Source organism: Octodon degus, unplaced genomic scaffold (genome assembly GCF_000260255.1).
Source record: "Octodon degus isolate 3935 unplaced genomic scaffold, OctDeg1.0 scaffold00018, whole genome shotgun sequence".
In the NCBI taxonomy this organism is placed as follows: Eukaryota; Metazoa; Chordata; class Mammalia; order Rodentia; family Octodontidae; genus Octodon; species Octodon degus.
In genome coordinates this window covers 14,766,437-14,793,051 of record NW_004524594.1, presented here as the reverse complement: position 1 = coordinate 14,793,051, position 26,615 = coordinate 14,766,437, and the positions used below count along the sequence as shown (strand labels likewise).

The 26,615-nt window shown below is 45.6% G+C and overlaps 1 protein-coding gene across 1 annotated transcript in view; it reads right to left on the bottom strand.

Moving 5' to 3' along the window:
• Nucleotides 1–14,554: 14,554 nt before the first annotated feature.
• Nucleotides 14,555–26,615, bottom strand: part of Lmo2 (LIM domain only 2) — a 22,593-nt gene continuing 10,532 nt past the window's right edge. The window contains exons 4-6 of the mRNA XM_023710584.1: nt 26,318–26,540; nt 21,633–21,848; nt 14,555–15,503 (exon numbers count right to left, since the gene is read on the bottom strand). Coding sequence (XP_023566352.1) covers nt 15,284–15,503; nt 21,633–21,848; nt 26,318–26,540 — 659 coding nt within the window. The 3' untranslated portion in view covers nt 14,555–15,283. The remainder of the gene's footprint in view (nt 15,504–21,632; nt 21,849–26,317; nt 26,541–26,615) is intronic.

The following is a 26,615-nucleotide window of genomic DNA, read 5'->3' as shown; positions in this document are numbered from 1 at the left end:
CCAATAAGAGATGAGCTATTGTCAGCCACTTCATCATCCTTGGACAGATGTCAGTTTTAACCAGATTTCATCTGCGTGAAAATACAGGAGTGGTGGCTGAGGGGACAGGCCCAGCTTAGTGCTTAGGGGTTCTCACCCCAGGCCTGCCCGAGGAAAAAGAGCAGGTTTGTATCCAGGTCCCGGCTGGCAGGGGAGACTCCGTCCATGCGAGCCAAGCCTCTGAGAGGGCGAAGGGCTGGCGCGAGAGTTTGCACACATGTTTATGGGAAGGAGCCGGTGGCAAAGAGTGACAGGATTAGAGAGCTAAGCTGCCGGGCCGCACCTGGAGGCAGTCCTGTGTGCTGAATTTACAGCAGGGGCCTGGGAGTCGTATAAATGAGTAATGTTTCCTGATGCTCTTTTCCAGGCGAGCTGCAGAAATTGGCAGGGACCCTTCAGTGTGCTGTCGATGTGTCTGGAATTCAAATAATTTGATTCTGAGATACAATGACAATGGATGGAAAGCAAGCCATTACCTTGAGACACAGATGCCGAGACAGACAGCTGCTGCGACCCATGTGTGTGGAAGGGAAGCCACTGTGCCCCACTTGTACCCTCCCCAAAATCTCTAGCATGCCTCGCTGCTATTGCCCTTACTCAAGGGCATTAAATTAAAAAGTATGTAGCTGGCAGTTCCTCCCCGCCACCTTGCCCAGGAGTGAAGAATGGGGCAAGTAAAAGAAAAACCTTGACTGAAACTGATATGTTTCTTTAAAAAAATGATGCTGACATTAGGCACAGCTCAGCGCGAACACAATTTGAATATCAGGTGGCACTGCGGCACACTGGCGCCCTTGCTTTCTCTTCTTTTAGATTTGTCTTTGTTGGCTGCAGACGTTAATATTTTTCCAACGTATAATAGCGGGGAGGATTCCATCAGTAATAACAGGAGATCTGGGGAGCCGGTTGTGTTATCCTTCCAATCACAGAGCATTTTGCTTGTGTGAGTTGTCATTTCCATTAGGGGGACTGATAAGCAGATTCTGACTTTATTATTTGCCCAAATACAGTGCTCTTGTTTGCCGAGTGTTTTGTTCTTTTTTGAAGCACTTATTTTTTTTTTTTAAATCCTTTTAGTCCCTGCATAGGATTCTGGAGGAGAGCCCTGACAGGCCTGTGAGCTGCTTGCTAGGGTTTCATGTTGGCTGTTGTGGTTTTCTTTCTCTGGATCTCCTTTCTGCTACAAAAGAAAAATTGCTGCTCATGCCTGTCCAGGTCCTCAGTTCTCTGATTCTGGCCCTGTTTTCTTCTGTGACAATTTATCACCCATCGAAGCCTGGGCAAATTCCCAGGTGTCTTGGGTCCACCTTTCTTACAAAAGTCATGATCCTTGAAGATGAATTGGGCATATTTAACATTTTGGCTTTTTCTTAACCAAATAAATAGTTCTCAAAATGCAGCTATGCAAAATCATCCTAGTCAGTTCATTTCCCTCAACATTTGTAGGGATGGATTCCAAGATTCCATTTATAACTTCTATACATCCTCCCATATAATTTAAATTATCTCTACCTTACTTAGAATTATCTGATACAATACAAATGCTGACCAATATTTGTTATTGTATTAAGGAAGATGATAAGAAAAATATCTATACATGTTCAATACACACACGGGCATATTTTTAATTGGTTACGTCTATGCATGTGGAACCCACGGATGCACAGTGTTCACTATCTGACAGTTGTGGCCTAATGCTTTATTCTCAGAACAACCCTGCAAGGAATGTGGGCCTCCAGGCATTGTTATTCCAACTTTATGACTGTAAGAAATAATTTATAATATGCTTTGTTTCTGTTACAGAGGCAGCGTGGATAGACAGTTTCAAATGGTGCATGGCTCAAAATTCATCAACAACCCACCCATGGAGCCGGCCTTTCTCCTAGGTCCTTATATTTAGGATGAGCCTTAAGACATTAACCCAGTGTTCACATAGCAAAGATCAGTTCAGCAGTGGAATGCGATCACCCTCACACAGAGTGCCCAGGAATGTGGTCACAGGTCTATGCTTAGGTGCTCCGATTAATTCACAGGTCTCTGGCTAAGATTAGGGCAGCAGCTGGCCAGCATGGAGACTGTTATGCCTTCCTAATTAGCAGTTGTTTTATTTGCAGCTGTTACTCCTTATAAAGCATTGCCTGAGTTGGTGACAAGATTGCAGGCACTGTGTAAAGTCCTCTACATACACACATACTCTATATGTGTACATATATATGCATATATATAAAATTTGGTCCTGGGGCTGGGGAGATGGCTCAGTAGAATAAGCGCTTGCCTGGCAAGCGCAAGATCCTGAGTTCAATCCCTGGTACCGAAAAAAGAATTGGGTCCTGATAACAGTCTATTATGGACATTTGGTTATTAGCCCATATTATAACCAAGGAGACCAAGACCCAAAGAAAGTAATTAAAATGCTCGCTGTCACACAGCTACCCTGAGTGACAACAGTGTGATCAAAGGGCACAGAAAACTGCATATTCATATATTTTGATTTCTGATCATTGAAAGGCCAGATCTGCTTTTTTAAAATAAGTTTTATTGAGCTATCATATACACATGATAAAATTCACCCCCCCTTTTTTTTGTCATGCTGGAGATTAAACAAGAATACAAGTCTTTTAGTAGGACCTTGCACAATGTTAGGCAAGCACTGTACCCCTGAGCTACACCGCCAATCCAAAATTCACTTGTGTTCACTGGATTTAAACAAACTTCCACAATCATACGCTATGACATAGAATAATATAAAACAAGCTCACTGTGACCCCAGCACCAGCTCATAGAAACCACTGGGTTTGTTTGGCTACTATAATTATTTCTTTTGTAGAATTTCATATAAATGAAATCATATAGTATGCAGTCTTTTGTGTCTGGCTTTTCTCATTTAGCTCAGGGTTTCTGCTGCATGTATCAGTAGGGTTTGGGTTCTTTTATTTTCTTCTTTTTATGACTGAGTAGACTTGCATTTGTACATCTTGTTTAGAAAAATCTTTTACCCATTTTAATTGTGTTGTCTTCTGCTGAATTGAATGTAACAGTTCTTTCTGTAAGAACACAAGTCCTTTTTCAGATACATATTTTGCATATATTTTCTCCCAGCGTGCACCTTTCAGAAAGCAACTGTATTTCCTCTTCCTAGCAAGACAAGGAGAATCATTGGCCCAGCGAACATTTTTACTCAAAATTTCTTGGACTGGGAGTGGTCATTCCTGGATTGTGGACTTCTAGATCCAGAACCTAGAAAAGTACTGGCCTGAGATTTAGAGTTTAGAAGTAACTTTTAATTTCTCCCATCCTGAATCCAAACACATTACAAACTTCCTCCACATCTCTCCCTGCCTCTGGATTTTTTTTTTCAGTCTATCTTTTCACTGTGGATATGGCCCTTTGCTCTCTCTGCTTTGTGTGGGCTTCCAATTCTGTTGCCCCGTGCATAACAATCCTCATCTCCTCCAGCCGCACCTAGGGGCCAGGAGCTCCCCAAGGGCACTACCACGCATCCGCCTGATGCAGTTTCTTTGAACTCTATTTCTGGATCCAGTATTTTCTCCATTTGCTTTTTCTGCAACTCAATTTTGCATTGAAATATCTCTAGATATGTTTTACCCCACTGTAAGCATCTTAGGCCTCTAAGTTGCCCAAACGAAACATTCTCTAATTCAGAATCTTCCTTTTTAATGATGCTCTCATCTGACTTGTTGCCCTGGCTCCGATCCTCAGTTGCCTTGGTTTCATTATAAACTGTAGAATTCATGGTAAGGTAGAAACAGGATTCACACTTTCCCTAACGATCCAAGTTGCCAGAAGTTAAGATCAACTAGCTTTTCATGTTCAATCAGAGTGATATTTTAAAACACTTATTAGAGGGCCGGCCAAATAGCTCAGTGGATCAAAGCACCTGCAAGCAGACAGAAGTGCAGGGGGTTCAATCCCCAAACCTGCCGTAGTGGTCCCCCCCACTGCGGGGGCTTGCTGAGACTGCGATTGAGATTGGGCGTGGTGGTGCTCACCTGTAATCCCAGCTCTTGGGAGGCTGTAAACGGGCGGATCACTATGAGTCCGATTTAGTAGTAAGATCCTGAACACCCTGTAGACCTTCCCTAAAATAAAAATAAAAATAAACCAAGGGAGAGAAAGCCTCTGTTCCTCCTCATATTATAAGCCAGTTCCTTGCCGGCTCTGCGCCCTCCCCTTTCACAGGCAGTGCTCACCCTGAGTGCAGTGAGCAGGAAGCAGCCTTGCCTCAGCAGCGGGCGATGCTCTGGGGAGTCACTTAACAAGAGACCTGTGTCCTTCCACTTTTCCTGTTAGTTCTCACCTCAGGTGTCAGCAGTTAGATATTTTACCTATGTCTTAGTACTCTTCTGTCATTGCTGAGACAAAATACCCAAAGCCCAGAGTTAAAGAAGGAAAGGTTTATTGAGCTCACAGTTTGTGGAGGTTTCAGTCCATAATCAGCTGGCTCCAAGGCATGTGGCATGGCGGAAGGGCAGCACTTCAGTGTGACAGAAGACAGTAAAAGCAGCAAGAGCAAGAAGGGATGGAGAGTAAGCCTTTTTTCCCCTCCCTTATACTGTGAGCAGGCTACCTGCCCTAGGGCAGGTGTAGCATTCATACCATCTCCAGCCCTCGTTTTGCACAAGCTTATGATGTTTACAAAGTGAAGACCCTGTCCCCTGCTGAATCAGTTAGTTAAATTTCTAAACTTTTCAAGTGGATGCAATGAGTAAAACATGACAACACACTAGGGTACTGTTATGGTTTGTGTCTAGCTGTCCCTGCAAAGCTTCATGCAGTCACTGGGGCAGGGTTCTAGAGTTTGTGATTAATTCATGATCCAGTGCTGGGATTATGGGTGTGAGTGCTACACCAGCCCTGGGGCAGATAGCCTGAATACAGTATGACAAAGGGAGAGGCTTGCTAGCTGCCACAGCCACGGTTCCTCCCTTCTGGCTGTTGCTGCTCTTGCTGTCTTCTGCAGCCATGAACTGTTGCCCTCTGCCGTGTGCCACTCTGCCTCAGAGCCAGCTGCATATAGACTGAAACCTCCACAAGCTGTAAGCTAAATAAACCCTTCCTTCCTTGATTTGGGGTGTTGGATATTTTGTCCCAGCCCAGAGAGAAAAGTAACCGAGACGGGCATAAACAGCCATGCTAGGGCCTGCCCTCTATGCCCTGGGATGTAGGACTGCTGAGTCACTTGGTTAAACTTCCAAACTTCTTAACTTGACACCGTGTATCAACCTGTGTCTCTAGCACCTGGCCTGTAGGAGATGCTCACGGTGTATTTACTGAGTGCATGTATCTGGGATGCTAGATGTTTGCACTGCACTATGTAGGTGACTCATAACTTACAGTGATGTGTTATTGTACCTAGATATCTCCCCCAAGCCTCATGAGCTCATAGGCAGGGCTTATTGAAGATGGTTGAATCGTGGGGGCACAAGACTTCTTAGCGGATCAGCCCACGGATGAACTCATAGCTAACTGTGCTGCTGGCCGATGAAGCCTGCGTGGAAGCCTAGTCACTGGTGGCCTGGCCCGGGAGGTCCGTCTCCCTCCCTCCTCGCTGAACCTCTCTCTGCTTCCCACTGCCATATCATGAGCCGTTTCCCGTGGCAGAAACGTAACCCTGCCTTGTGCTGAAACCTCTACATATTGGGAGCTGAATTAAACCTCTCCTCCTTTAAATTGTGGGTGTCAAGGATAGCGTTCCGGGGTTGAGAAAGTAACTAAGGCAATATAGTACCCTTGATCTTGGACAAAGGACTGAGAAAGGGTACACTATGCTAATGTATTCTCCCCACTTCACAGGTCTGAAGACTGATTTGATCCAAGCCTGTGTGACTGCTCTTCGACATTAAGTCTCTCCCGTCTTGTGAGGTAGCACTGAACCTAATAATAAAGGTCTGTGTCAGCAAGTGCTTTGAACATTTTATCTTCAGGGGTTATATTAGGATTTGAATTATGTCTCCCTTTGAAATAAATGAAAAGGTAATTTCCAACAGTCAGAGAAAATGTAATTTTTTTTCCTGTAAAATGAAAGAGGGGATAAATAAATTAATGAAGCTAGAAGCCAACGTGATGGGTCTGGAATCAGATGACCTAGATTAAGTAAACTTGAGACTTTTCCCCAGGCTCAGCTTCCTCTCACAAAACTGGGATAGAAAGATCTTCTGCACAAGGTTTGTTGTGAAGACATGGCAGCATTGATTTAATCATGCTGCCAAGAATCAGAATTTTGGTGTTGGAAAATTGTAAGAGATGGCTTCTCATTGAGCCAGCAATTAATCTGGATAATATAAACAACCTTTCCAACTTTCCACGGAGCTCACATCACTGTGGTCAGCCCTTTCCCAGCCCTGTCAAATAGGCTCAGTTTTGTCTTGTTTTTATTTTTTCAATTCACTATAAATTAATGCATTTGCATAATACAATAAAATAGGATGACTGATTAGGAACACATGATGTAAAACAGCATACAAGCTAAAAGCCCAAAATTGGTATCATTGGATTCAACCCACACAAAATTACTTCTTCAAATTGCCCAAAACATTTCTAATATGTTTTCATTACAGCTTGTTGCATAACAGTTTATCCCAAAATTCAGTGGCTTAAAACAACAATTATCTATCTTGCATAATTTCAGGGGCAGCTTGACTCACTGATTTGGGGAACTTCTTAGGAAGTTAGAGTCAGGATGCGAATCCAAGCTACACTCTGCCTGTAGAGACCTCAGTTCCTTTCTACCTATGCGGAGCTCTCACGGAGCTCTTTGAATATCTTCACAGCAGAACAGCTGGTTTTCTCCAGAACAAAAGATGCAAGAGGCAGCAGGGTCAATGTCACAGCCTTTTATCTAGCCTCATCATTTTTTGCATATCTTCCTGGGTAGCTACCTGAGCCCTGTTCCATGTGAGTGGAGACGTCACGGGGCATGAAGCCAGGAGAGGAGAACGGATCCTTCCGATCATCCTATAGACTGGCTGCTGCAAATGCTTACACCTAACTTCTGTGTGCTGAATTCTTAATCTAGTCTAAATCTCTCATTTTGCAAATGATAAAAACAATGAAGACACGCCTCTAATTAGCTGTAAAATCAGGATTCTTGATCTCCGTATTCTTTCTATTACACAGCCTTCCTACCTATTTTACCTACTGCATAATGAAAGAGGAGCATTTGCCTGGAGCTGCTCATTAAGTAATTAGAATGAAGGGGAGGGGGGACACGGAGACCCTGAGAAACTGCTGCCAGGGGTTCTCTTGGGATCACCACAAAGCTATCTTCAAGGTGGCCATCAAACAGGATAATTCAGTGAACCAAGTTCAAAAGCATCACAATGTGACAATGGAAATTGACTTGATTTAGCTTCAAAGATTCTATTAACTGGGAGAAATGATGATTTTCTGAGAGAATTAATACATGGCCAGTGCTAGAGAACGAAAGCGACTTTAGTGCTTTGAAACTTCTTTTAACTCGGTTCTTGGATGTACATACAAAATATGATAGCCCAGATTCCTGCCCCTATAAGACATGCATTCAAGAGCCACATGATCCAATCTTGAACCTAATTACAAAGGAGATGTGGAAATTTTAGTAAGCTCATTTTATGAGGTTAAGGAATAACCTGCTGCTGAAATTGGCATTAAATGAGTTCTCTTAAACACATTACTCGGGGAGGGGCTTGCCTTTGAGATAGATTATTTATAAGGTAAAGAGTACATTACACAAAAACAAAAGTACATTAAAATTGTGATAAATAAACACTGCTATGTCACTGAATTTTAGACTATATTTTTCTTGTTTTAGCTTACTATTCTTTTTTATTATTATCAATTTTATTGAGAACCAAATAGCAATGAGACAGTTTCAAAAGCAATTAGTAGGACAGTTTCAGTAATTAACACATTGCATATTGTTGTCTTCTTAGTGGTTATTCATAGTACAAGATGCAGACATGATATCCTGTCCAAACACTATTAGTACAAATCTTTCTTCTCATTGAATTAAGAGAAAGTAGCCGTATATTTATCCTAACTGTTTTGCATATACAGATACAAAATGCTCCTTCATTTGTATCCCCTTTTTTTGTTTAGTTTTGTCAGAGATAGGTATTCTGTTGCCATTTAAATATTGTAGGTGCATGAATTCAGCAAAATAATCCCCAATATATTCCAGTAGTCCATAATAGTAGTGGGTTATCTGTAGGACTGGCAATGTCAGAAGTTGTTGACTTGAGCCTTTTATAGCTTAGCTCACTATTCTTCTGATTGAATCAAATCTCACTCTCAAGGTTTAATAAAATGACAATTTCTTTTGTTTGGAAATAATTCCAAAAGTCTAGAAAAGTGGCAAGAATAAAACTTGTACACTCTTATTTCCTTTCCCTAGATTTGCCTTTTATTAACCTTTTTATCCCTTCTGCTATTCAATTGATCTCTCTCATCTCATGTCTCTCTCTCTCTCTCTTTCTCTCTCTCTTTCTCTCTCTCTCTCTCTCTCTCTCTCTCTCTCTCTCTCTCACACACACACACACACACACACACACACATACATGTAATTTTTCTCAACTATTTGAAAATAAGTTTATTTACTCCTAAATATTTTAAAATGTATTTTCTAATCATAGGTACATTCTCTTATGGACCTACCCTACAGCTACTGACATCAGCAAATGTAACATTTATACAGTGCTTCTAACGAAACTACTTGTTTGTATTCCAACTCTAGCATTTGGTCCAGTGTTATCTTTCATAGGACTTGTATCCTTTGGAGTACTGGACCGAGAATAGTGTCAGGTGTTGGATTTGGTTGTCAAGTTCCCCAGCCTGCTTTCATCTGAAACATCAGTGGCCTTTATCTTTCATAAAGTAATATTTTCAAAGAGCAAATCCACCCCTCCTCCTTGTTTTAAAAAATAGAATATTCATCATTGGGAGTTTGTCTCAAAATTAGATCCACATCATGCATTCCTGGGGGAACAGCCCCTCTGCAGGGTGTCGCATCTGGAGGAATATAATGTCCAGCTGCTTTTAGGGATCACTGGGTCAAAGGATTATCCTGTTTCTCTACTTTCACCCTTGTAACTAATGATTGATATATGGGAAGATTCTCTAAGACCTTCCAATCCTACTGTTCTTTGCCTTTTCCTTAATATTTAGTGTCTACTTCTGATTCTGTCTTTGCTAAGATAATAACAAAACAGTGGTTTTCCATCTTTCACAGTTACAAATGGACAATTTAGGTTCTCATAAGAATGAACTGTTGGGCTAGCCAAATAGCTCAGTAGATTAAGGCACCTACAAGCAGGTGCAGGGTCTGGGGGTTCGATTCCCGGGCCTGCTGTGCCAGCTCCACGCCTGGGGCATGCTGAGATGGCAATTGAGACGGGGCGCGGTGGTGTGCGCCTGTAATCCCAGCTCTTGGGAGGCTGTAAACAGGCAGATCACTACGAGTCTGATCTAGTAATGAGACCCTGAACACCCTGTAGACCCTTCCCTAAAATGCAAAAAAAAAAAAAAAAAAAAAGAGAATGAGCTGTCTTTTCTTCCTATGTGTGTTAGGAATTCATGAATTCTCCCCAAATAGTTTATAATTGATTTTTAAAATCTTTTTTCTATTTCTTTATTTGGTAGAGTATCTCACTCCATAGCTCAGACTCATAGTGATCCTCCTGTCTCAGCCACACCAGCACTGGTATTACAGGTGTGCACCACCACCCAGTTTTGATGGCCAGCATAGTGGCAGGGCCAGCACAGCATGTGGTACCGGGGATAGAATCTGGGTCCTCCTGTTTGTTAGGCAGGCACTTAGACCATCAAGCTATTCCCTGGCCCCCAGGCTGTTTTTTATTTTTGTTTTTGAGACAGGATCTTGCAAAGCCCTTAAGTTACCCAGGCAAAACTAGAACTTGACATCCTCTGGTCTTAGCTTCCTAGAGAGCTGGGTTTACAAGCATGCCCCACCATGCCCAGCCCAATTCCTAGATCTGGCCATTGAGAGTTCCTTTTGGCTGGCTCTTCTGTCCTTGCAACATGCCTACATACTCTTGGTTTTTATTTTTCTAGCACTTTGTTACTTTCTGGTATAATAAAATGTCTCAGAACTGGCCTTCTTTGTCCCCACCAAACAGATGCTTGCTGTTTGCTCCTAGTTTTGATTTTGATTTACCATTTAGTCATAAAACTGTGGGAAACTCACCTCCCCTATATTTTGACCCACTAGCCCTTTCTCTTACCTGTTCAGCTCATAAATATTTACTCCTTTCCCATGTGTGTGTGACAGTGGCCTGTCACACACAGGTGCTGTCAATTATGGTAAAGAAGTAGGCACTTGATGGACAGACTTCTTGAACCCACGAAGCAGCCCTCAGTGGCAGTTTCTATTGCTCTTCGCCCACTTCAGAAATTGAAGCCCAGGTAGGGTAGGTAAGTCACTCACCTGAGGTCCTACAGCAGAGAAGCAACAGAGGGAGGTTTAATCAAGGCTCTTAACCCCATGCTCTGCTGGTTTGAGATAAGGCTTTCTTCCCAAATGAAGTTATAAAGTAGAGGGGAAAACAGTTTAAAATAAAACAAAAACAGGATGTCAGGCAACAGATTCTGTGGAGGCTTAGAAGAAAGTTAGAAATCATTTCAATACCATATCAGGCCTACCAGGTGTTACGAGTTGGATGCACAAGGGTAGACGAGTTGACCCTCCTCCCTTTGTAGAACTTGGAGTTTAGCAGCCATTTCTTTCTTAAGAAACAGAATCTCTGGGGTCCAATCCCTAGTGTGCTGTGCCTGCCCCACCCCCGGGATGTGCTGAGACAGCAACTGAGACTGGGCGTGGTGGCCTGTAATTCCAGTGCTTGGGAGGCTGAAAACAGGAGGATCACTATGAGTCTGATCTGTGTAGTGAGACATTGTAGGCCTTGTGCTAAATACAGAAAGAAAGAAAGAAAGAAAGAAAGAAAGAAAGAAAGAAAGAAAGAAAGAAAGAAAGAAAGAAAGAAAGAAAGAATCTCTCTATTTCCCAGCCTGGCCTGGAACTTCTGGACTCAAGGAACCCTGTTGCCTCAGCCTTGGAGTAGATGGGACTGCGGGTACCCACCATCTCATCCAGCTTAGCAGCATTTTTTTTTTAACTGAAGTTGGGGAACAAGTTACACAATCAACAACAAGCAAAAGAGGTAGCATTGTTTATAACCACTTAGACCAGTGGGTCCACTGCAAGAGGAACTTACCTAATTCTCATCTTTTTTACTAATCAGATTTATCAAGTGAGTGCCTGCAATTGAAGAGACCAAACTGACTACCAGGAATACAGGGATTGGGCTAAGGGTTCAGGGGCAAGTCAGAGGTCAGCAATGATCACTCCAATCCAAGTCTGTGCCTGTTACAGTACTAACATCCAGTAAAGGAACTGAAAATTAAATGTCACCCCTCCAGAAAGTGACAGATTTGGGGTTTGTTATCTTTGCGGTGTAAGAATCAAGCCCAGGGATTTGTTCACACAGGTTAGGCAAGCAAAGCAGAGTTGAAATCCCTCAATGGTGGGCCACAGCCCCTCACCTGTATCAGTGCCCAAACCACTACGCACAAACTCCAGGCTCACCCACATTCTTGCTGGGCCAGTACATGTATGGCCGCATGTACTAATAGGTGAGGCTTCTGGGAAGTAGTGTGATACTAGGATTAAGGGTGTGTGATAAACAAATTGGTTTAGCATAGTTCTGGGTGTGGATGGTGTAGATAATGAAAATCCCATCCTAGGTGTGAGGAGCACCAGTCAATAAACTTGTAGCCTTGATGGAATATAGAGGTACAGAATGAAGCCACACGTTCCTTTTGCTGCCTCCTGCCTGCCCTGCCAGGGACTGTTTCTCTTCTTCCCTGCCAGGTGCCTCTCTGTCAGGCCACCCTGCCTTAGAGCCAGTCGACTATGGGCTGAAACCTCCACCAACTGTGAACCCAAATAAAACTTTCTTTAATTGGTGGGTGTCAGATATTTTGTTTCAGCAACCAGAAAAGTAACTAAGACACCAGGTCAACCTCACTCAGTCCTTGCTCTTGCCCATACCACCCCCTTCCAGGTCCAGGGCATCATCCTCAGGTAGCTCACTTGTTCCCTTACCTGTGTCTCCACAGCATGAGGCAGTAGGGCCCAGGGTTAAGAGCCGTGGTTAGAGCTGCTGCTGGACCACAGGCAGGGGAATTACCCTGTCTGGGCTTCAGCTTCTAAAGCTGGTAACAATCAATAGAAAATGAACCAAACACAAGGCCACACTGTGGATTCCAGGAGTTAATTAAGTGCTCAGGAGAGTGTCCAGCACACGAGGAGTGCTGTCAATGCTTAGTAAGTGAAGTCTGGTCACTGCAATTGAAACATTAGACTTGAGATGCCGAAGCTCCTCATTACTGCTGTATTTTAGCTTTGAGGGAATCTAAGGGTTCCTGAGCAGTCACAGCTCTATCAGAGACAGCAGTAAAAGGAAGCTGGTTCGGAACAAAATCTAGCAAACTGTTGGACCAAGGAAGGGAGCTGGTGCCCTGTTCCTGGGACAGAGTGTAGGGCGCATGAGGACACCTTCAGGCAAGGACCACCAGGAAAGACTCAGATTGCTAGTCCCTCTTGAAGCCTTTCTCTGTCTTCGAGTCTGTTGTGGGCTAGACATTGGAGCTCCAAACTTCTACTACAAAATGATTTGCAGAACTTCTGCTTGGAAAAAACAAATTCTGCCTGAGCATCCAGATTTTGCAAGACGGCGCCATCAACCAATGGCAAGTGTCTAGGATTGCTTTGTGACGCACTGGTGAAGGCATTGGCAAGCTTCTTGACCACTGTGTTATATTATAACAGGGCTTGGAAATCCTGCTTACATGCCCAGGAGACAAGGATCATTTTATTTTTACTTTTGTGTATAACTACATAGCTAAATCTATTATTACTATTAATGATGTAGTTGAAAATAGTGGATTAAGTTGTGATTATTCGGCTAGGTTAGCCACAAGACATACAGGTGAGATACAAGAATTTGTGAACACGGGGCTGGTGAGATGGCTCAGTGGTCTAAAGCACCTACTTAGAACAAGCTTAGCAAAGCACAGGGACCGCGGTTCAATCCTCCAGCACCACATGCCAGCCAGCCCCGCCCCCTGGTGGGCTGAGCTGGCCACACACACACACACACACACACACACACACACACACATACATAAATTTTTTTTTTTTAAAGAATTTGTGAATGCTAATACTTGGAGATACCACAATCACAGAGACTAGGTGGGCATTTTCAGTTTAGGGCTCCTGGGTAAACAGACCCTGCCTACATGTTGAGGAATTAGTGATTAACCTTTATGGCAGATATTGAATGTTAACTTAGAACAACTGGTCTTTCCTCCCCAAGACAGGACTTAAAACAACTATTCTCAAATGTAATTCTAAGTCAGAATCACCTCAGGCCTTGTTAAAACACAGACTGCTACGCCTCATCCAAAGAGTTTCTGATTCAGTGTTCTGGGGCCCCGAAATCTGTGTTTCTAGCAAGTTCCCAGGCGATGCTAAAATACTTGCTGGCTCAGTGAGCGGAGTTTGAGAACCGCTGAGTGAGGACAATCTTTTCCCCTGACCTGCAGAACCTTACCACCACCTGGGCTGGGATACAACAGAATTGGATTTGTTTTAAGTAGGCCACCTTAAGCAACCACTTTCAGCATCTGACAGGCCAAGAGAGAGATGGCTTCATTATTTCTCCCCCGGAAGAAAAAAAGTCTTAAGTGATGCAGACTTTAGGACTCTCGTAGTTAATTATTAACTGCAGCCTCAACTGTATTTTTCTGATAGCTTGGCAGTTAAACACATTTAGGCTTCTCGGTGGTGGCTGCCAGTATTTTTATGAAATAATTGAAAAGTACTGCACCTCCCTCCCTTCCTGGAGGGTAGCAGTTGGTCCAGCGGGCTGAGCGGTGCCGGCCAGCAGGTGGCGCGCTCAGCTCACGACGGCGGCAGGGATGGGGCGAAGGAAAAACCGCACCAGCCTAGGTGCGTGCTTTAAATCCTCAAAGTAAGGTCCCTCGTAGCCACTTGTCATAAAATACCCGGAGACACACGTCTTGGAAAATCGAAGTGTCAAGCTCAGCATCTTTGCCACATTTCAAACTAGGTAATTACCTCCTGTCCCAAAGGGAATCTGTTTTATGTATTTGTGCGCTTTCTAGGCTGCGAGCTTCCCAACGGCAATGATCTTGCTGCCTCCTGCTCTCTCCATATAATGCCGAACTGAAATGCACAGTTCACAATAACAATTTAATTATTCTACATCCCTCTGAGCTACGTGATGACCTGTTATATAACTGCCAGTAATACAGAAACCTACAGAAACCCCATAGAAACCCTTGCAATAAATGGAAGCTCCTATTTGACCTAGAAGTGAATTGCTTATTTACTTTTCCTCTACAACAGCAAAAGCAAACCATTTTCCCACTGTCATTACCAAAGAAACAACACTGCATTTTAGTCAGTTGTTTTTATTAAGTCTGCAGAGGGTTTTTTTTTTTTTTTTTACTACACACAACAAATACTTCGATATAATCTAAGATAATAAAATAGTCGAACAACTTTATCTCTTAGATTTACATTTGTATAGAAACAATCTGAGACTCCTTCCCTCAAAACCACAGTGTCTAAAAACAAATTCCTCAGCATTGCTTTAAATAATTGTTAAGAGTTAAGAGTTGCAGTTTTCATTCCCTACTGAAATGGGTCCTCATGCGGTTCCCCTTGAGCCCCAAGCCTAAGGCCTGGGGAAGATGCCCAAGAGCAAAAGGATGGCCACTCTCCTGCCTGTCCCCGCCTTGCATCAGGACAGTGACTGGAACTGGGTTGTTACAAAAACCAGGAGGAAATCAACTGCTCAGCTCCAGTTTGCAAGTGATCAAAATCAAAACAAGCTGTCTACACAGTGACTCCCGACAGTGGAAGGGAGGTCCTACCACTGTGGCATGGTGCCTGCTTGTCCTTAAGTGTCCCTTCCTTCCCCTAATCATGTCAGTTACTATGGAGAGGCAGTAACCAGTTCTAAGAGGCCTGGTCCTTTGGTCACATGGAAGTCTTGGCCCATGCACTACATCCCTTGAGGCTATTCCTTGGTTCCCAGTAAGATTCCAATGCCTCACCCCACCCTTAAATCCCCAAAGTGCCCAAGAGTGAAGACACCATGGAGCCGGCCCCTTCCATGAACACCGTCGAAGGGACTCTGGCCTATATCATCCCGTTGATCTTAGTCCACTCGTAGATGTCCTGTTCACACACTATGTCGGAGTTGATGAGGAGATATCTGTCGCCCACGCAGAAGTGCTTCTGACAGGCGGCGCATTTGAAGCACTCCAGGTGGTACACCTTGTCCTTCACCCGCATGGTCATCTCGTAGGCACGGATCCGCTTGTCACAGGATGCACACAGACCGTCTTGGCCAAAAAGCCTGGGGCAAAAAAAGAGAAAAGCCAAGATGCAAGGGTGGAGAGGTGATGGGAAGAACAGGTTGGTAAGGGCTGGGAAGGGAGATCACACGTCTAGGGTGCCCAGAAGCTAGAACAAGCTGGATTTGGATGCGGGCTGCCCAATTGCAGAAGGCAGACACTGTAGGATTTGGGTGACATGTCTCCTTCCTCTGAACTTTCCCTGTCTTTAGCAACCATTGCCCACACCTCTAAGCTACCTCAGGTCACCACTGGGAAGGCACCCATCAAAGTGACTTGTGATGAGGGCAAGGGGAGTGCGTGTGCCCTGCCTGGGAACCTTCACAATGGAAGAGGAGCTGGAGAAGAGTCCCACGGGTCCCACTGAAAGAGAACCGGGTGGACTGCGCTTTTTAGCCCAGCCTGGGCAACTTGGTGACTTAGATTCTGTCTCAAAATTAAAAAAGCAAAAAGGGCTGGAAATGTAGCTAGCTCAATTTCCAATACCAAAAAAAAGGGGGCATTTGTAGGGTTTGATGAGGATTACAATAGATATAGACATCTTTCTGAGCTTCCCAACTCTACCATGTCAAAAGCCACCAGTTGCACAGGGAGACAGGCCCTGGAATCCCCCTCAACACAAAGCCCAACTCTGAGGACCTCCACAGAACATGGAGCACAGCATAGTCAGTCCTGCCTCGGAGACCTGGAGGACAAACACATCTCTCCACAATGAACAGAAGAGCTTCATTCACAGCCATCACTGTTTTTTTTTTGTTGTTGGTGGTGGTGGTGACTTTCCTTTTCTTTTTTGAGACAGGGTCTCACTGTGCAGTTCAGGCTGGCCTTGAACTGACTCTGTAGGCCGGGCTGCCCTCAAACTCACAGTAATAATCCTCCTGCCTTAGCCTCCTGAGTGCTGGGATTACAGACACACGCCACCATGCCTGGCCTCAATGCCCCTTTGACATATATTTCTGGGGAAACCTCCTCCCTTTAAAAGTTTAAATTAAGGATCTCCTTGGCCTTTATGGATTAGCCACTTACTTCAAGCAGTATTTATTTAGTGTCAGGGTGGAGATACAACTTGGTAGAGGTCAACACAGTGGTTCTCAAAGTCTGGTCCCCAGGCTAGCAAAAGCAGGAACTTTCAGAAATACAATTTCTCAGTGAGACGCAGGGGCACACACTTACAACCTCAGCTCCCCAAAGCCTGGGGCAGGAGGATTGCTGGGAATTTGAGACCATCCTGGGCTACATAGCGAGACCCTGTATCAAAAATCCAGAGAGAGACAGAGACAGAGACAGAGACAGAGACAGAGACAGATACAGGGACAGAGAGAGTACATCCCCTCCACCTGCTGGACACGCAGGGTGCAGGCCCGCAGTGTGCCTACTAATGACGCTGGTGTGAGGGTACAGGAGAAGCATGCAGGAGTTGAGTAACACAGGTGCTGGAGCCAGAAGGCCCAGCTGTAGAGTGCAGGACCAGCCTGGAGGACCCAAGTGGGCTGGGCTCTGATTTCTCCAAGCATCCACGAATACAGCATCACCCTCCCCCTGGCCCAGCTGTTGGAAGCAGTGAACAGGGCAGGTCTGAGTGCCAGTAGTCAAGGGCCAAGCCACCAGTACTGGCTCTGTTTGAACACATCAGAGTGGTCCTTCCTGTGGGGTCATCTGCACACCTGGCTGGTGACACAGCACATAAAATTCTCAAGAAAGAGGTAGGTAGGTGCTTGCTCTTACTGGAAGCTATTCACTTCAGAAAATCAGGGCATCAACTGGTTCCTCCTGAGAGGTTGTAAGGAGGGTGAGGGCAGCTACCAAAGTTTGCAACATTTGGGCAGGAAGACTGGACCCGAGGAGAGGCCTGGCTCTGTGAGCTGAGAGCTCACATTAGCACCAGGGCCAGATCATTTCCCTCTGAACCCGGATTTCCACCGGAGGAATCCAAGTATTCCCAAGCAACAAACTCATTAGCAAGGGAGAGCATTTTATCCCACCACGGCAGATGGTACAGCTGTAGGTATCCCTTGCACTGGAGGTCACAGGGTGGAAAGGGTTCTGGTTTCCTGACTATTTAGTAAGTGAAGTTGGGGCCTGAGAAGAGACGTGGCTCGGAGAAAACGGGGCACGAAATGAGTCCAACTGCCTGGGGCTTGAGATCCTTTGGAAGGAGGGAGCTTATTAAAGGGCAGCCGGGGATAAGTTACAACCCATCAGGCAGCTAATGAAGAGAAGGAAGAAGCACTAATATTTGGGAGACGGGTTCAGGTCCCTGCACAACCTCTCAGCAGCCAGGTGGCCTGAGAAGACGGCTTGTGTGGCTTAGGCTGTGAGCCAAGGCACTGGGAGAGAAGGGCCCCATAGCCCCTTCAGGTGCAGGCACTCTGCATTCTAACAGGAGTGGAAACAGAGTAGGCCGTGGCGACTTACCACGGGATATCCCAGAGGCAGACCCTAGGGGGGATTTGTGCAAGGCATTTACCGAGGATGTTCTCAGAGGAGCCCAGGACAGCAGAAGGGGAAACTGGACTCAAGGTGAGGAAGCCCAGCATTGGTCTGAGCCAGGGACCCTTGAAGAGAGCTTCAGTCTGATGCTCAGGGACCTCCTGAGTTTAAGTCACATCTCCAAGTAGCCCTGGCTCCAGGCCAGGTTGCTGGACTCTGGGACTTTTGCAGCTTGTGTCGTGGACTCAGGCCCTAGTCTTGTGAGGCCAGCAGACTTCTGGCTGTACCAGTTGCTGCTTAGATGAGATGCCTGCCTATGATCCCAGCTCTCAGGAGGATTGCCTTAAGTTCAGTGCAAACCTGGAGCACACAATGAATTTAGGGCCAAAATGAACTATCTAGCAAGGACCTATCTAAAAATAAAACAAAGAAAGCCACTGGGGGTCTGGAGGTGACACATGCCAAAATGGGCAAAACCCAAACACAGACATAGGCTGGGCATCAGCATTAATAGCTAAGATTAGGTCCCCGACAATACAACAGCGCCTGTTGTTAGCTTCTGCATGGGCTCTCATCAATATTTGAGGCTAAGTGTCTGAAGAGCGTGCTGACAGTCAAGTCAGCCACAGGGAATCCTCCTGGGGAGAAGTTATTCCAGGGAGAAGAGAGATCGGAACCCAACAGCGAACACCAAGTCACTCCTCCAACCTGCTCTGCTGAAAGACACAGCCACCTACGCAAAGAATGCAAATATACAAGTCCATCGCTGTAGCAAAAAATTACAATTTTTCTCCCCTGTCAAGAGGTGTCAGGTCTTAAGCTTTCCGCTGCCCATTTTAATAACAATAATACAAATATTAAGAGATGGCTGGGAACACCCGCACGAACACGGAGTTAATTAACATATTTCCTGGGAATGTAGCAGGGAGAAGAATTATTTCATGTCACCAAGACACAAGTTAATTAACACAGGGTTCTCCCAGACTATTTTTTTTTTTCTCCTTCTTGAGAATGGAAAAGATTAACAAGCCCAGGCAGCACTGGTTTTATTCTTGAATGTTATATAAAACTGTAGAGATAGGAAGAAACCCGGCTCTTTTGACCTTACGGGATCTGCACTTCGTTTAATAAGATTCAAATGATTCGACAGGGATGTAGGCAGAGGCCCTGTGGGAATCATTTACCCGTCTGCTTTCTGACTGATTTGGCAGTCTGGAAGCGAGCAAAACCAGGTCTGTATTTATCCCAGTTCTATTTTCTTGTGATTTAAAGAAAATAAAAAAGGAAATCTACCAACATTCCAATCATGATCACTGAAAAAAAATCCTACTTACATTTTTCAGAACCACTAAATCCGCGAGGACTTTATCAGGGAATTTAGGAGAAAAGAAAAAGGGTAAACAGATAAGCTTCCTTCGATGTGGAATTACCTGCAGTTTGGGTTTGAGGGTGAAACCCGTGTGAGATGCTTTGTGGGCAGATTAGGGCAGAAGCTCTGACCCAGCAGCCAAGCCCGCTGGAGTCTAAGCCAGTGTCTGCGGGTCAGATGGGCCCAGTGCATTAGGGCTGCATGCTCTGGAGCCCCTGCCAGAGGAAGATGGTGACGAACTGACAGCTCCACAGCTGGGCAGATCTGATAGGAGAGGGCACAGCGCTGCTCCACAGCAAATATGAGACTGCACATGCTAGAAACTTCCAGACAAAAGCACTCGCTGAGTGCTGAAAACTCACGTGGCCAAGCCTATGGCCCAGGGCAGGAAAGCCTCCTAACCTCCTACCTCCTTTGGGCTTGTAGGTTTCCCATTCTGTCCTTCCACTCCGCCATCTCTCTGTCCTTTGGATTAGAATGCAATTCATGACCAGGCATACAGGTAAATTACAAAAGCTGGCATCTATTTGATAACTGCGCACCAATGTGCATCTCATGGACGACTCCACCTAATGCTCGCCTCTTCCTTGGAAGCAGGCACCGTAATGGTCCCCACTTTCAGATGAGGAACTTGTGGGTCATGCAGGTTAAGTAACTTGCCCAAGACCAAAGAGCCAGGAAGTAACAGGGTGGAGATTCAGACCTCAGACTGAGTTCTGGGCTTCTGCCTTTACATACACTGGACACCACCTTCCTACTATGCAAGTCAATGCCTGGAATCCCATGCTAAGCAAATGCTTTCTGTTCTTATGGAATAACATACTATAATACTTATAATCTTACTTTTCTAGAGGAGTGGACACTGGATCCAGGGAAATCACAGAGCTACAGACCTAACGTTTTGAGACATTTGCTCTACTTCAGTCTCCCATACAGTTGGCATTACAGGCAAGTGCCACTGTGCCTGGATGTATGCAAGGGGTAACCAAAATACATGGTCAATATTTAAGCTTTAAGAATGCATCACTGGGCTGGGGAGATAGCTTGGTGGTCTAAACACTTGCCTGGCAAGGGCAAGGACCCAAGTTGGATCCCTGGTACTGTATGCCGTGCTGGCCCCTGGGCACAATAAGCCAGCCCTGAAACCAGGCGAGGATGTGCACACCTGTAATCCCAGTGCTGGGGAGCCTAGGCAGGAGGATCACTACGAGTCTGAACTGTGCAACAAGACTCTGTACCAAATAAATAAATAAATAATTTTTAAAAATGTATCACAATATTAAAATCACATTGTCAGGGCCGGCCAGATAGGTCAGCCGACTAAAGTGTCCACTTAGGCAGACAGTGGCCAGGATTCCATCTCCAAGATGCTGTGCCGGCTCCACCCCCAGGACATGCTGAGAGGGCAACTGAGCTGTGGTGGTGTGTGCCTGTAATCCCAGTGCTTGGGAGGCTGAAAACAGGAGAATCACTACGAGACCTCAGACTGAGTCTGTGTAGACCCTGTACTAAAGACTAAAAATAAATAAATAAAAATAAAAACAAATTGCCTTTAATCCCCCTCCGAATATTCCCCTCCCTTCAGACACTCAACCCATTATTCTTGCCACTTGCTGAAGCAGTTCTGGGAGTCCTCTTCTGTGAGTATCTATTGGGAGCTGCTTCACTGTCCTGAATTGATTCAAAATGTTTATGACAATTTTTGCCAAATAAAATTCTGTGTCCTCATCCATCTTTTACATCAGATCTGGCACCATGCGACTCCAAAGACAAAATAACCGTGAAAATAAATGCTTTGCATCAATTCAGGTCATGGAGGCAACCAAGTTGGCACAACTAAAGATGTTCACCCCAGAGGACTCCCAGAACTGCTTCAGAAAGTGGCAAGAATGACAGGGGAAGTGTGTTTGAAGTGACAGGGCTATTTTGAGAGGGATGAAGGGCAATGTATCTTTTCTATAATACATTTTTTTCTAATTTAAATACCCTATTTTAAGTCGCACATCACATGTTTTGAACCATTAAAGTGAGTTCCTAAGAATAGACCCCAAAGGAAAAAACATTCCCAGACCCTACGATGTTTTCTCTCTATGTACTCCCAGCCCAGCTGCCAGACAGAACCACTACTCTGTGTGTTTATCCTTCTCTTACTTTAAAAATATTAGGATTTTATCACCCAGGCATGGGTTTCTCACAAGAGAATCTCAGCAGGAGGAAGCGCCAGCTGCTTCTTTGCCTGGTATAACTGAGTCTCACCTCCACAGCCTGACCTGCTAGAGGCTGGGGACCATCTACCCAGACCCAGATGTCCCCAGGGGCTCGGGGCAGGTACCTGAGGTAGTCCCTCCGGCAGAGCTTCCTGCCCAGCTTGTAGTAGAGGCGCCGCCCCACCTCGCCCAGCCGGCACCCACACAGGTCGCAGCTGAGACAGTCCTCGTGCCAGTACTGATCGATGGCCTTCAGAAAGTAGCGGTCCCCGATGTTCTGCTGGCAGCCACCACATGTCAACAGGGATGGGGGGATCTGCAGAACCTCATCCACTGGTTCCCTGGGGAGGAGGCCAAGCATTAGGCACAAACTCGCTAGGAATCAGAAGTCACTTGGACAGAAATGTAGAAATCTAACCACATAGAGCATTGTAGCAGGATCATCCTATGACATTTTTTTTTGTCTCTTGTTTTCATTTATTATCTTTTTTTAAAAAACAAATATTTACTTGAGAAACAGTAGGTTTTGTACTAATAGTGTTTGTGGACAGGTTAATATCTCTGAATCTTGTACTATGAATACCACTATGAAGACAACAATATGCAATGTATTATTAAACTGTCCTACTAATCGGTTTTTGAAACTGTCTCATTGTCATTTGTTTCTCAATAAAATTATTTTTTAAAAAGAAGTCATTTGGGGTCAGAGAGGGAGCCTTGATCCACTGTTCTCCCCCACCCCCATGAGACAATGCATCCCTCCGGCAGGCCGCAGAGAAACCCAGCCAACCTTGGTTAAGACTAGAGTGTGCTAGATCTTAACACCCAAGATCCTAGACGTAAACACAGGCACTAAGAGGCCCGCAGGTGGCGCTGGCCCCTCACCCATGGCCCAGCACCAGGGTGGACCCCTCCAGGGTCCCTTCTGCGTCTTCCCACCTTCTCCTCAGACTCCTCTCTCTTCCTAGGCCTCCCTCTCTTCCCCCTTTCTCCACAGCCAGGACCTGAGACACTGGCTCCCCACTGACTCTTCAGGCTGCTCTGCCTCAAGCCCTTCCCAGTGGACAAAAGCAGAGGTGAGGAAAAAAGAAAGCAACCTGAACTATACTGCTAGACCCGAAGTTCCTTTGGTCCTCATTCCACACTAAAAATCCTATTAGGACGTAACAGGAATTCTCTTTTATCTTATTAATCATAGTTCTGCTTCCCAACCTTCTTACTGATTTTTTTTCTTAAGAAAAAAATCAGGACTATTTTGGTCAACCTGATAATGGACAGCGTTCTCCTTCTTCACATGAAAACTTTTACAACAGCAAAGTTGACTGGAATAAAGTTAGCAGGAGGAAAAAACGTAGGAAAGTGGCAAAAACAATGATCTTAAAAAGAACAGAAGACAATAAAGGCAGATGCACAGATTTTGATTCAGACAATCCGTTCATAGTGAGCTACGACACACTGAAAGACTGTGCATCCAACTTCTTGTTCACTCTGGTTCACTGGAACCTGAATATTTTTTCTTGACATTTTAAAATAAGGAACTTTTCCAAAAGAAAAAGAGTGGAAGGAATGGTTGTTACACCAGCGTGGGAATGGGGGGAAAATGCTTACCAATTTTGTAATAATTAACCACAATCTCTGGAACTTTGGTCAAATGCAAATCTCATTTTATTTATTTTTTGCAAACTTCATTTTAAAAGATTTTTTTTTCCCAAGAGTCTTCTTCCAATGGTGGAATTTCCAAAAGGAGTTTCTTCTTGGGTAGCCTGGAGCTATAAATCTGCACCTCCTATTCCTGACTCTTACCAGGTGACAATGTGTTCCACTTGGCCTGTGCCCATTAAGCTCAGCACCCATTATACTGAGGGACAGTGAGACTCAGGGAATCAGTGTTTTAATGCCCTCTGATGATTTCAAATGTCTTTTTTTCCCCAGTTCTTATTCCTTTTGTTTCTCTTTCTTGTCTAACTTCTCTGCTGAGTATTTCCAGCACTATATTCTTTTTACAAAATCATTACACAAATTTGTTAATATAAAGTATATTAATAGGGTAGCGATATGTTGATACTCTGCAATGTTCAAGAGTCTTATTCTGGTACAGACTGAATATTTAGCCAAGTGTGATGGTGCACGCCTGTAATCCCACCACTCAGGAGGCTGAGGCAAGAGGATTGCTACAAGTTCAAGGCCAGCCTGGGTTATACAATGAGTTCAGGGGCAGCCTGAACTATACTGCTAGAACCTATCTCAAAAAAAAAAAAAAAAAAAAAAAAAAAAAAAGACTGAATACTTAGGATTATTGCAAACCGAAAATTGTAGTAAAAGCATAAAATTCTTTCAGAACGAGGAAGTACAAAGTTCAAACCAGTTTGTTGGGTAGAAAACACCTAAATAAATCCTTTGAAGTCTTTGCTTCTAGGGGCTGGGGACATAGCTCAGCAGCATAAGTGCCTGCCTGGTGAGTGCAAGGTCCTGAGTTCAATCCCCAAAAGAAAAAATAAATAAAGGGCAAAGTCTTTGCTTCTACATCAATCCAGACTTGCTTCTCTTCTCCTTCTACAGCCTATGGTCGTACTCTGGGATGCCCTGGTGCTGCCACTGCCAACCATCTGTGCAAAGGGAGAATATGCACTGAGTTGGTGCAAAGCTGCCTGGAAGGGAGGCCGCAGGGGCCAGGGCTTGCCCAGCAAAGGAAATCTCTCTCCTGAGCTGTGGCTGTCCTCTGCCTAGGTGCTTCATTTGCATGTGCCTAGGCAAATCCTTTGTGTGTCTTTGCAGGTGGGACTCCCTCTTCAGCTTTGAGCAAGCACACAATGAAACATCTACACAGCAGGAGAGTCCACTGCTGCAAAAGAAATGGAAACCAAAAGGAACCACGGCATGGGCTGAGGGGAGGCAGAGAAGGACAGGGCATGATACTGGCTCCATCTACTGCTTTGTAATTAATGGTAACAACGCAGATTGTTTGGTAGACGGTCCAGGTCAACGACTGAGTGGGATTCCTCTTCAAAGTAATAGGAGATATTTCTCCAAAGCCAGCCCTATATATAACATCTGAGTATCACTTCAGCCTGGGATAATTTCTTGACAAATTCCAAGAGAGGAGGGGGAGGTGTACTGCAGCACTCTCTCAACCAGCTTGTACACCTTCAGTTACAATCTGCCTTCCTGGGCAGAGTGCAGGAAAAGGTGGAATCCCACCCCACCCCCCCACCCCCATCCAAGAAGGGTCCTGCTGTGCTATCAAGTTAGGAAAACTTCCTCTAAGGGACCAAACCTTTTAGATTTACCTTCTAATAAAAGGATCTGGGACTAAGTACTGCTGATGGACACCAATTCATTCAGTTCAGTCACAGGATTACTAGGGTCTTTTTCAACGTCTGACAATTCAGAGTTCAGTTGTCAGTGTAGGTGTATAAAAAGATGAACAAACTATGCTTTACACCTCTCTCTCTCTCTCTCTCTCTCTCTCTCTCTCTCTCTCTCTCTCTCTCTCTTTCCCCCATCTATATCTTCTTAAGGGAATGTTATTTTTCTCCTGGGAATTTAAGGGGGCTGGGTCCTTGTTACAACAAACCTTGCTCCTTATTTCTTATGGAGCTGGTGTCTCAACCTTCAAGACTGCAGGGTGATGTTTATATTCTCATTGAATCCTGGTACTTCCTGTGTTTTATGGGAACCTGCTGAGTTTTTAGGCTGGTAACGGGAGGGTAAGACCCAGGTAAATAAACACCACCTAAAGATGAAAATAGGAAGGGGTAGCATTTCAAGCAGGAAAGCAAGATTCTTTTAAAGCAGGAAAAGAAGAAACAAAACAAATGCCTCTTAAAAGCACAAACGGACAAGTCATTAACTAGCTCCTTTGGTCTTGTGTAACAAATCCCTTCAAAGGATTAGATGGGGACTTCAAAGGAACAAAAATTCAAAACCAGACAGCTAATGACTCTTAAAATGCCATTTGCGTTGATGGGGAAAATGATACCTTAAACATCCCTTTCCTCCCCAAGTTAAAGCTACAGAATGGTTCGGGGTATATAGGTGGGGAAAGCGGTCTTGATCACTCCAAAGCAGTGCAAAACACAAGAAATACATGCAGTATATGCTCATTAGAGAGGTCTGGCTCCCGGACCCAAACAAACCTTTGTGAGAGAATAATAATAGCTATGAGATTTTGCTCCCCAGAAAAATATAGCTATACACAAAATAGTGCACTAACTTTCCAGGCTCACGGGCCTCCATCAGCGGACGCGTGCAGAAGGGAGTCCAGGTACCCAGACTAACTCCGGGCTAGCGGCCCTGGAAGTCTCTGGGGGCCCGGGCGACTCTGAGGTGGGCAGGCGGACCCCCCCCCCACTCGCCCGTTATTCGCACTGCCGCAGCCGCTCCACCTGCGGGCCCGGAAGGGGGTCGTCCGGGATTGAGGAGGCCTCCGCTTGGAATGTCCCACTTTGCAGGACCAAACGGACAAAGAGAAGGGGCGAAAGGGGAGAAGGAAGCGGAATGGAGACCTGAACGCTCCCCGGATGCACCTGCGTGCCTGCCGGCGCCCCTGTGCCCGCTCCGATGCGAACTTTCTGGCCCGGCCCGGGCTTTGGGGACTGTCCCTGGTAGCCCGGAGGGGCCCCGGAGGCTCCGCGCCGCCTTCTATTTCTACCGCCCTCCGCCCGATCCTCTTCCCAGGGACCCCAGAGTCACCTGCGAGCCCCGGGGAGCCCCTGGCGCGCCACGCAGAGGCGGCCGCCCGCGCCACGTCGCTGCTCCGGGCGCGAGGCCGTGGGCACGGCGGCGGCGGGGACCGGGAAGCCGCACTTACTCGGAGGGGTCCAGGCTCTTCCGCTCGATGGCCGAGGACATTGGGGAGGGAGGCGGCGTGCCGGGCGGCGGGGGCGCTCCCTTTGTGGCGCGGGGCTGACCGGCTGCCGGGGCTCGGACCCCCTCGGGTGCTCGCGCGCCGCCGCCGCTCCGGCGCCTCCTCTTGCTCTGGCGCTCCGGCGGCGAGCTCGCCCCTCCGCGCTCAAGGACGGTCGCCGCGCTGCCTTCAAACGCCAAAGAGAGAGAGCGAATCACCGGGCTGCGGGCGCGCTGCGGCCGAGGCGGGGGCCGGGGCGCGC